The following is an 11,381-nucleotide window of genomic DNA, read 5'->3' as shown; positions in this document are numbered from 1 at the left end:
AAGAGAAAGGAAAGAATATTTTTGAAATTGTTGAATCACAATGAATTCATTAAAGCACCAGCAGAAAGTTTTGTAAGCTCTTCTCTTTTTAAGAAAGGATAAAAGTTTAAAAAACATACAGTAATAACGGTGTAAATGGCAATAGTTGTTAGCATAGGCCCAGCAACGAACGGGGTATTTCGAGATCCTGACCTGAGCGCTGCCGGGTGTGACCCAAAAATAAAAAATAAATTAAATAATAATAATAAAATGCTTCAGTACTATATCAAGTCCTGGCCTTGTTCAGTTTTCTCATTTTAACAGTGTGAAACATTGTGAAAAAAATTGTGAAAAAAATGTGAAAAATTGTCGATGCCCCCATTGAGGTGTAGCAAATTGAAATTCCATTGTATGCTGCATAAGTTGCTGATTCCAAGACCCTAGCAGTGATTTAAACTGTACTGTAAGAAAATAATCATGAAATACAAAGCAATATAACTTTACCAGTTAGAAAAAAATGTGGAGGGAAGACATGTAAAGATTCTAAGCTAAAAAATAATTAAATTCGGGGCCAGAGTGATAGCACAGCGGCGTTTGCCTTGCAAGCAGCCGATCCAGGACCTAAAGTGGTTGGTTTGAATCCCGGCGTCCCATATGGTCCCCCATGCCTTCCAGGAGCTATTTCTGAGCAAATAGCCAGGAGTAATCCTTGAGCACTGCCAGGTGTGGCCCAAAAAACAATAAATAAATAAATACAAATAAAAAATAATCAAATTCATGTGATGAATATTGAAATATGTAATAAAAATATAAAAATAAGCTACCTCACAGAGGCTGTGAAAAATATAACTGTATGGGCACTACAGACAATAACCTGGATTGGACAAACTAGTTTGCCTGGAGCCTAGAAATGGTCTTATGTCAGGAAACTTCAGGGGTAGGGTCTCCTTGTACTTAGGCCAAAGTTTTTCCTTTCCATGACCCCCATACTTTGGTGGGCCCATGCAAACGATAATTGCCACACTAACATTGTTTTTACAGTGCTCCTTTGACTCTAAACCTTTAAGAAACCACTAGTAAAAATCTGGAACCACAAAAAAAAAAAAAAAAAAAAAAAAGGTTTACATTAGTGTTAACATATATGCTTTTAGTTAAACTAGCATTCTGGGGGATAAAGGAGGGGGACATAAGGGATATATGCTTGGGAACAGGGATGAAGGGAGGACAACACTGGTGGTGGAAAGGTCCTCATTAATTGTCACTGTGTACCTTAAATATCACTGTGTAAGACTTGTAATTCACTTTGGCCACAATAAAAATTAAAAAAAAAAAAAAGTTACCTCACATTTAAAAAAAAAGAACATAATCATGATGTATGTTATCCCTTACCCTCTGAAAATGGGGGGTGGGGGGAGTAATTAATACTCAAAGCTTAGAAAGGAAGATGAATGGAATGTCCTGCGCAAGACCCAAAATTCTCCTTTCTGATGTAATAGGCCCGCTCACCCGGGGAAAGTGGGACCAATCCCCGTCGAGACCTAAGAAACTACAGTTCCCAGAATGCTTTGCTCTCCCACGGCGTGCCTTAGAAACTAGAGGCGTTTCCCTAGGAGGGGGCGGGAGCATGCGAAAAAGAGCCCGACGCACGCACGCACGCATGTAAGTCCCGCCCCTGACTTCCGGGGGCGGGACCATATGAAGAAAGCAGCCAATCATCAGGCGCCCTGACTTCCGTGGGCGGGCTTGAGTGAAGAAGGCAGCCAATCAGAAGGTGAGGGTGACGACAGTTCGCTTCCGCCACCGGCAGCCACGGAAGAGTAAGGAAGGAGCGCCCGCCCGGCTTTGTGGAGTCTCTGATCTAGGGCCTACCTACCTGGTCGCTGTTCCCGGGAGCTCAGGTGAGGCGCAAGGGCCCGGCCGGACTGACTCGCCGCCGCGGGGCTCCGCCTTCCCCGATCGAGTCGAGCTCGGGGTGGGTGGAGGCCGCTGCGACGCGCACCCCGGGCTGGGAGCAGGAGGCCCGCAGTTTGCTAGTTGTGCTTGCCGAGGAATCTGTGCTGCTGCCTCCCCTCGTTCCTGGCAGCAAAGTAGGGGCTGTCACTTCCCCACCTCCAAAACGGCTCCAGGAACCCCCAATCCCAACTCTGAGCTTTTTTATTTTTTTAGGATCACATTCTGAGTTGTTGGATGTTAGAACTTCAAACGTATGCATAATGAAAAATAAACAATTTGAGAGAAATAACTACATTGAGAACTATCCTAACAATGTGAATGAATGAGGGAAGTAGAAAGCCTGTCTAGAGTACAGGCGAGAGGGGTGGGGTGGGAGGAGGGAGATTTGGGGCATTGGTGGGGAGAATGTTGCACTGGTGAGGGGGGCTGTTCTTTACATGACTGAAACCCAACTACAATCATATTTGTAATCACGGTGTTTAAGTAAAGATACTAAGAAAAAAAGAAATTGGTACATATACACAATGGAATATTATGCAGCCATCAGGAGAGATGAAGTCATGAATTTTTCCTATACAGGAATGGACATGGAATCTATCTACTGAATGAAATAAGTCAGAGGGAGAGAGATAGACGCAGAATAGTCTCACTCATCTATGGGTTTTAAGAAAAATAAAGACATGTTTGCAATAATTCTCAGAAACAAAAGAGAGGAGGGCTAGAAGGTCCAGCTCACGACATGAAGCTCGCCACAAAGAGTGATGAGTGCAGTTAGAGAAATAACTACATTGAGAACTATCCTAACAATGTGAATGAATGAGGGAAGTAGAAAGCCTGCCTAGAGTACAGGTGGGGGTGGCTGGGGAGGAGGGAGATTTGGGGCATTGGTGATGGGAATGTGGCACCAGTGAAGGGGAGTGTTCTTTCCATGACTGAAATCCAACTACAATCATGTTTGTAATCAAGGTGTTTAAATAAAGATATTAACTTAAAGAAACAATTTTACCATAATTATGAATAAAAAATTATCTGTAGACTTCTACCACATTTTCCTCAGGACTCAATTACAGATATATTTGCAGCTGTCTGTCGTAGTTCTTTAGTTTTGCATGTTGAAGCTCTGTTTTCTTTGCTTTTTTTTGAGATGGAGAGTTGTCTTACTGTTGCCATTGTTCTTTTTTGGTTGTGGTTTTGGTTTTTGGGTCAAACCCGGCACTGCTCAGGGGTTCCTCCTGGCTCTGCGCTCAGAAATTGCTCCTGGCAGGCCCGGGGAGACCCTATGGGATGCCGGGATTCGAACCCCCATCCTTCTGCATGCAAGGCAAACACCCTACCTCCACGCTAGCTCTCCGGCCGCAGTTGTCATTATTCTTGACAGAACTCCAGGAGTAGCTTGTCACGAGTGAAGACTGGTTCTGGCACAGATGTCCCTGTCTTACAGCCACTTTTCTGCTTCACTGAGCCCCAGGAGAGATAGCACAGCAGTAGGTAGGGTGTTTGCCTTGAAAGCCACTGACCCAGGACTGACCCAGGACCTGTGGTGGTGGTGGTTCGAATCCCGGCATCCCATATGGTCCCCACTTTGAGCCTGCCAGGAGCGATTTCTGAGCACAGAGCCAGGAGTAACCCCTGAGTGCCAAAAACAACAACAACAACAACAACAAAAGTCTAGAGCAGTACAAGACGCTTAGAATTGGTGCATTAAATTCAGCTATTTGGGGGCCCGCGCGGTGTCTGCCTTGCCAGCGCTAGCCTAGGACAGACCATAGTTCAATCCCCCGGCATCCCATAAGGTCCCCCAAGCCAGGAGCGACTTCTGAGCGCATAGCCAGGAGTAACCCCTGAGCATCACTGCGTGTGGCCCAAAAAACAAAAACAAAAACAAAAAAAATTCAGTTATTTGGGGGAAGGGAGGTATTGGACCACACACAGTGCACCGGGTTTACTACTGTCGGCTCGGGGATCATAAGGGATGCCGGGTTGGAACCTGAGTCAGGCTCAAGCAAGGCAAACGTCCTTCTGATCCGGGCCCCTAAACCCAGATACTTGGAAAACTAAAGGACAACTCGGGGAGAAGCTAGAGTCTCCTGGTATTTTACGCTCTGCTTGCTGCTCGGCAATGGACTCCAGGAATGGACTCCGATATCTTTTTCCGTTGCCTGCCTCCTAAAGAAAAAATAAAGTGATGTTTGCAATTAAACAATTTCTCTTAGGATCTCTGGGCATGGATTGGGGTTTCCTCAGATGCTTTAAGATGCTTCAGTACTATACCAAGTCCTGGTCTTGTTCAGTTTTCTCATTTTAACAGTGATGTGAAAATTTGTATGTGCCCCCATTGAGGTTGAGCAAATTAAAATTCCATTGTATTCTGTATAAAGTTGCTGGTTCCAAGATCCTATCAGTGATTTAAATTGTATTTGCAAATGTGCCTATTTGTTTGAGATGCAGTCGTTTTCTTTTATAGACAAGTGTAAATTATATCTGTCAATAACTGGGAACACAGAATTTTTTAGGATCTCTCTTATATGGGAGGTTTAAAGACACAATAAGGGGGCCCGAACAATAGTACAGCAGGTAGGGCATTTGCCTTGCATGCAGTTGGCCCTAGGTTCAATCTCTGACATCCTCTTGTTCCCTGAGCACTGCCAGGCGTGAATTTCTGAGCACAGAGCTAAGAGTGACCCCTGAGCTGTGCTGGATGTGACCCAAAAACAAAACAAAAAGACAGTAAGAGAGCAATAAATGACAATAGTCAATAGTGTTGGTCCACAGAAAAGACTCAGAATAATCTATTGCTGGTAGAAAATACTATTAAAATTCTGTTTCATGATGGATATTAGGACTAGTGATAGCTCAGAGCTGGAGCTTTGGAGTGTTTCATAACTTTCTGTCAGTGTTAACTGAGTGTCTGTAAATCAATACCACTTACTCTTTGCAGCTCTAACTTTGTTAGGTAATGAGAGAACAAGCATAAAAACTAAAGCTTGAGGAACACTTCCTTCCATAACAGGAGATTTCTTAAGCAGTAAAGAAATGAAAGTCTGTTAGACAGAAACCATGAAAATTTTATTCTTCAACTCTGCTCTGTATTGAAGCGGTATGCATAGTCTGTATGAAACCTTGCTAGGTTTAAACTGTTCGTTTTAAGTGGGGCCACTGGTATAGTATCATACAAGATTCCCTGTTCAGCACATTTAGTTTGGAGGGAGGGATAGTACAGTGCCTTGCATGCTGACCCAGGCTCAATCCTGAGCCCCACTAAATGTAAGCCCTGAGCACAGCTGATTGTGGCCCAACAACAACAACAATTTACTGTAGAGCAGGAGAGTTTCAAGGTACTGGGGGCATTCTTTGTATGCAGGTGGCCCACAGTTCAATCCCCAGCACCATATGATACCCTGCACGCTGCAGGGTATGGCCCCAAAACAAAACCAAAAGAAATACCTTATTGTTCATAGTCATTTTTCCTTTGGTAATGTCAGTGTTTCACTAGGTATAAACTATCTATTTCTCTCTGGTCCAATGGCTTTAAAAACTTTTCTTTGCCTTAAACTAAATCAGAAGCACTTCATCTTTGCACTAGGCAGTTTTTTAATTGTATGCTGAAAATTAAATGTAAAAGGTTCTAAATCTAATGGGAACTGCTTGGTTTTCAGCAAGACAGTGTAAATTGCAATTTATATATGTGCTAGAATTTTTTGAAATTGCATAGGAAATGTCTCTCATTGTTTACTTCCTTTGTCTTTATACCTAGCACCAAGACTGAACTTGTACCATTTAGAAGGATGGAGACTCGCGATTCTGTCGACATGTTTGCCAAAGTCCTAGAGAATCAGCTGCTCCAGACAGCCAAACTAGTAGAAGAGCATTTGGATTCTGAAATTCAGAAAGTAGACCAGATGGATGAGGATGAATTGGAACGCCTTAAAGAAAAGAGACTCGAGGCCCTAAGGAAAGCTCAGCAGCAGAAACAAGTAACCTCTCTGCCCTGCTTTCTGAAATTGCTCTCACAGTATGCTCCTAATAACTTATATCTGTATGTGTGCTGCAATTCTCACCTTTCAAGGTCTCATCTGAGGGTTTTGACCAGAAGTCACTGTTAAAAATTTCCTCGGAGGGGCTAGACTCGAGCAATAGCACAGCGGGTAGGGTGTTTGCCTTGCACGTGGCCAATCTAGGTTTGATCCTGGTTTCCCATGGGGGGAATCCCTGAGCACAGCCAGGAATAGACTTTGAGCACCATTGGGCGTGACTCCAAACCCCATCCCCCCCTTATTTGTTGCTTTTGATTTACTTATATTGAAACATTATCACCAGTTCTTTAATTGATGGTGACTAAAATAGAAACTTGAACTTAAGGGGCCGTAGCTGTGACACAGAGTGGTAAGACGTCTGCTTTGCCGATGATGCTACCCTATGATAAACCGATGTTCGATCCCCCGGCATCCCATATGATTCCCCCAAACCAGTATCGATTTCTGAGCGCCTAGCCAGGAGTAACCCCTGAGTCTCACCAGGTGTGGCTGATAAAACAAAAAAGAGAAACTTGAACTTAAAAGGGGTAGTGTTGTTTCTCTGGTCTAATTATACCTTCATTGTTTAGAAGAATCACTACAAAAGAGGGGAGAAGCTTAATGATTAGTAAGTGGAAGACTGTTCAGATTTTTTTTTTTTTTTTTTTTGGTTTTTGGGTCATACCCGGCAGTGCTCAGGGGTTACTCCTGGCTCTCTATGCTCAGAAATCACTGACCTTCTGCATGCAAGGCAAACGCCTTACCTCCATGCTATCTCTCTGGCCCCTGTGTTCAGATTTTTATTTTTATTTATTTATTTATTTTTGGTTTTTGGGCCACACCCGGCAATGCTCAGGGGTTACTCCTGGCTGTCTGCTCAGAAATAGCTCCTGGCAGGCACAGGGGACCATATGGAACACCGGGATTCGAACCAACCACCTTTGGTCCTGGATCGGCTGCTTGCAAGGCAAATGGCGCTGTGCTATCTCTCCGGGCCCCTGTGTTCAGATTTTTAAGTATTTAAGATAAGACATGTGAGACCAAAGAGAAAGGACATCAGGCCAGGCACTACCTTGCACAAGGCAGAGCAGCTTCCATCCCTAGTATTCCACATAGTCCCCTAAGTGCAGAGCTGGAAGTAAGCCCTAACCACCATTGGGTACTGTCCAAGTAAAATATACATGTATATAATATGTAATGAATTCTGTCATAAATTCCTATTCATAATCAATTAAATGTATTGCTAATTGGTTCTGCTGAACTAAAACTTTGTTATAACTAGGATAGTTTTGTATAAAGTCTGAATCTGATTTGCATTTAGTAGGACATTATTGTCTTTTTTATAAATTTTTTAATAATATTTATATTATATTATAAATATAATATTTTTTAAGCAATGTCTTATATGAAGTTGTCAATAATTAAAAAAACAATACACTCAGGTGCAGGAGCAATACTACACCAGATAGAGTGCTTGCCTTGCACATAGCTGGCCCAGTTCTGTCCCGGGACCCCAGCTGCCCCCTAAAAACTGCAAACGGTAATTTCTGCATGGTCCAAAAAACAAACAAAACTCAATACACTGAGGAGCCAGAGTTTGTACAGCAGGTAGGACATTTGCCTTTCATGCTGGCAATCCAGGATGATCCCCAGTGTTATCTCCCAAGCCCAGTCGGGAGGAATCCCTGAGCACAGCCAAGAGTAAACCCTAAAGACAGCTGAGTGTGGCTCCCTCCCCCCAAAAAAGGAAAGGAAAAACAATACATTGATCGTTTTTTATTAAAAATCTAGTGGGGGGGGCAGAGAGATAGCACATCGGCAAGGCATTTGCCTTGCATGCAGAAGGATGGTGATTCGAATCCCGGTATCCCATATGGTCCCTCAAGCCTGCCAGGGGCGATTTCTGAGCGAAAAGCAGGAGTAACCCCTGAGTGCTGCCGGGTGTGACCCAAAAACCAAAAAAAAAAAATTAGTGGGGAACAGAGATATAGCACAGTGGTAGAGCATTTGCCTGGCACACAGCTGACCCAGGATGGACCTGGGTTCAATTCCTGACACCCCATTTGCTCCCCCGAGCCTCCCAGGAGCAATTTCTGAGCGCAGAGCCAAGATAACTCCTGAGTACTGCCGAATGTAGAATGTAGTCCAAAAACAAAACAAAAAAAATTTAAGGGTCCTAAGAGATAGTACAGGGTTTAAAATGCATACCTCACATGCATTTAATCCTGTTTGATTCTCAGCCCTACCAGCCCTCTAAACCTCACTGGCTGCTGCCCCAGAGGACTCCTACATGCCCACGTGTGACCCTGAACATCACCCCCATATGCCCACACTGCAGTACTGCAGGGCCTGACCAGCACCACATTCTTAGACTCTCACATTGAACATTGTTGGGAAGGCTCTGGGCCTCCTGAGCTCTGCTGGGGGTGGGAAGGAGTGAGGTAACTCCTTCACATACCATATACACTACATACCACATACATATGATTGGGGGTAGGTGGTAGGGCTACATCTAGCAGTGCTCAGGGATTAATTTAGCCACATGTAAAGCAAGTACCTGACTCACTGTACTGTCTTACCAGCCCCAGCAAGTACTTATTTTAAGGATGTGCTTATCATTCGAATAAAGAAAGAAGTTAGGAAATGTCACGTGGTCTAGGATTTATATTTATCCAAACAATTTTTTAATTGGCATAGGAGCTTGGATGGAATGGAATGCTTTTGATTTTACTGGTTTGAAAATGAAGTGTGGTTTTTTTTTTGTGTGTGTGTGTGTGTTGGGGGGGGTTGTTTTGTTTTTGTTTTGGGGCCACACCTGGCAGCACTCAAGGGTTATTCTTGGCTCTGTCAGAAATCGCACCTGACAGGGCCGGAGTGGTGGCGCAGTGGTAAGGCGTTTGCCTTGCACACGTCTGACCTAGGACAGACCACTGTTTGATCCCCCTGCGTCCCATGTGGTCCCCCTAGCCAGGAGCAATTTCTGAGCACGTAGTCAGGAGTAACCCCTGAGCATCACCGGGTGTGGCCCAAAATTTTAAAAAAGAAAAGAAAATACCCCTGGCAGGCTCGGGGAACCATATGGGATGCCGGGAATCAAACCTGGATCTAGCCTGGGTTGCAGGGCAACCCATCTGCAAGGCAAATGCCCTACCTCTGTGCTATCTCTCCAGCCCCACAAAGTGTGTTTCTATTCTAAATAAAATGCCCCAAGTTCTAAGAAAATGTGTTAAAAATTATCAGCAGGTACTTATGTTAAATACTAACCATGCTGCAGAAATTCCTTGGAGGTTATTTTTGCTTTAAATCTAAAAACATAAATTGGCAAAGAGAATTCAGCACATGATCAAATCAACTTCATAGCAAAATAATTTGAACACAATTGTCAAGGTAAACAAGTGTAAAGGTGTTACTCTTATGTAATACTATGCTTTACTCTGAATTAGGAATGGCTTTCAAAAGGACATGGAGAGTACAGAGAAATTACTAACGAGAGAGAATTTTTTCAAGAAGTGAAGGAGAGTAAAAAAGTGGTTTGCCATTTCTACAGAGATACCACATTCAGGTAACCTTTTTTAGTGACTTTAAAAAAGGGTATCTGCTTAAGATACTAAAATATAAAGTATATGTAATATATAATTGAACAATAATAAATGAACTTTTACTGAAAATGTACAGTTTTTCTCTTTATCCCATCCACCAGTTACCAACCTTTGCTATAAGTACCATGGTAAAACCCTCACAGTATCAGAGAGGGATATTATTTGCTTATTTATTAGGCATGTCCCCCACTAAACTATGAGCTTTGACAAGGCAGAAAAAAAATCAGCCTGCACTGTGGTCTGTTGTATTTTTCCTTGCCCTGGTAGAGCCAAACAACTAACAAAAAAGAAACTTCTTGTTTGAGCTTTTGATTTTCTACTTGTTACGTTTACAGATGTAAAATATTAGACAGACATTTGGTAATCCTGTCTAAGAAACACCTGGAGACTAAGTTTTTGAAGCTGAATGTGGAAAAAGCACATTTCCTTTGTGAGAGGCTCCGTATCAAAGTCATCCCCACCCTGGCCCTGGTCAAAGATGGAAAAGCGCAGGATTACGTGGTTGGGTTTACCGACCTCGGCAACACAGATGACTTCAGCACAGAGACTTTAGAGTGGAGACTTGGCTGTTCGGATATTCTTAATTACAGGTAATTTAAGTTCGGCTGTTTTGCATATAATGTTCAATTAATAATTGTTAGAAAGGAATGTGTTGTATAATTTTATGAAATGAAGATTTGGAGGGGCTAGATGTAGAAAATTATTCACAAAAGAAATATAAGTTTGAAAAGCACTTCTGATTTCTTTCCATGCTTCCCAGTCAAAATGCTGTTGGTGCATTCTCTGCAAACGTTTAGTACAAACAAGACCTCTAACTATTGAGACCTCATCCCTGACACCAGAATATTAAAGAAAATTGTAATTTTTGTCAATCGAAGATACTCTACTGCATCTTAATAAATAACTCTTAAATATGCTTATTTTTAGTGGAAACTTAATGGAGCCACCATTTCAGAGCCAGAAGAAATTTGGGACAAACTTCACAAAACTGGAAAAGAAAACTATTCGAGGAAAAAAATATGATTCAGACTCCGACGATGATTAAAGATCGGTTATCATTCCTTGTAACTCATCCTTTTTACTTTGAAAATCACACTTTACTTTTCTAAATTTTTATTTCAATACATTGGTCATATGAGGTTCATAGAGTTTTATACAGTTACATCACAATGAAAGAGACATTTTAAGTTGATGAAAACTGTCTAGATTCTCTATTTTTGAAATTGATTTTGTCACAATCTGGTTCTTCTTTATACCATTCACAATTGCATTTTTAAACTACTAGATGGGAAAAAGGAATTCAGCCAACTGTTCAGGACCAATACTTCTTCTGTTTTTGAGCCACAACTGGTGGTGGTCAAAAATCACTCCTGGCAGGCTTGGGGAATGATATGGGATGCTGGGGATCTAACCCTGGTTTATCCAGGTCAGCAGTGTATAAGGCAAATGTCCTACCGCTGTGCTATCACTCCAACCCCTCAGGACCAATTCTTAATATTACTGACATTGTAAAATAGGTTGGGCGACACTTAATAAAATATTCTGCACTTGTTAAAATAATTATAAATACTCTTCACTTCTGGGTAACTTTATTTTTTTATATATATATATATATATTTTTTTTTTTATTTAAACATCTTGATTACATACATGATTGTCTTTGGGTTTCAGTCATGTAAAGAACACCACTCATCACCAGTGCAATGTTCCCATCACCAATGTCCCAAATCTCCCTCCTCCCCACCTAACCTTCTGGGTACCTTTACAGAACTAAAAGAGTTGTGTATTTATTCTCTATGCTGCATGTTCATGTTGAGTTAATTGAAGCAAAGTTTTC

General features: G+C 42.2%; 1 protein-coding gene across 1 annotated transcript; it reads left to right on the top strand.

Annotated features, from left to right (window-relative positions):
- The first annotated feature begins 1,790 nt into the window (after window positions 1-1,790).
- Window positions 1,791-11,041, top strand: TXNDC9 (thioredoxin domain containing 9). Its single transcript, XM_049785107.1, has 5 exons — window positions 1,791-1,877; window positions 5,687-5,906; window positions 9,389-9,507; window positions 9,880-10,134; window positions 10,472-11,041. Exons 2-5 carry the CDS (start codon window positions 5,718-5,720, stop codon window positions 10,587-10,589), a joined length of 681 nt encoding a protein of 226 aa, XP_049641064.1. The 5' UTR covers window positions 1,791-1,877; window positions 5,687-5,717; the 3' UTR covers window positions 10,590-11,041.
- The last annotated feature ends 340 nt before the right edge of the window (window positions 11,042-11,381 follow it).

The sequence above is a fragment of the Suncus etruscus genome, chromosome 12 (genome assembly GCF_024139225.1).
Source record: "Suncus etruscus isolate mSunEtr1 chromosome 12, mSunEtr1.pri.cur, whole genome shotgun sequence".
Classification (NCBI taxonomy): Eukaryota; Metazoa; Chordata; class Mammalia; order Eulipotyphla; family Soricidae; genus Suncus; species Suncus etruscus.
The sequence above is the reverse complement of the archived record's forward strand: the minus strand, read 5'-3'. Positions and strand labels throughout refer to the sequence as shown.

Coding starts and splice junctions, on each gene's coding strand:
- TXNDC9 (XM_049785107.1), top strand. CDS start 5,718: ATGGAGACTCGCGATTCTGTCGACATGTTTGCCAAAGTCCTAGAGAAT. Junction 5,907..9,388: donor AAGCTCAGCAGCAGAAACAA/GTAACCTCTCTG, acceptor ACTCTGAATTAG/GAATGGCTTTCAAAAGGACA. Junction 9,508..9,879: donor TACAGAGATACCACATTCAG/GTAACCTTTTTT, acceptor TTACGTTTACAG/ATGTAAAATATTAGACAGAC.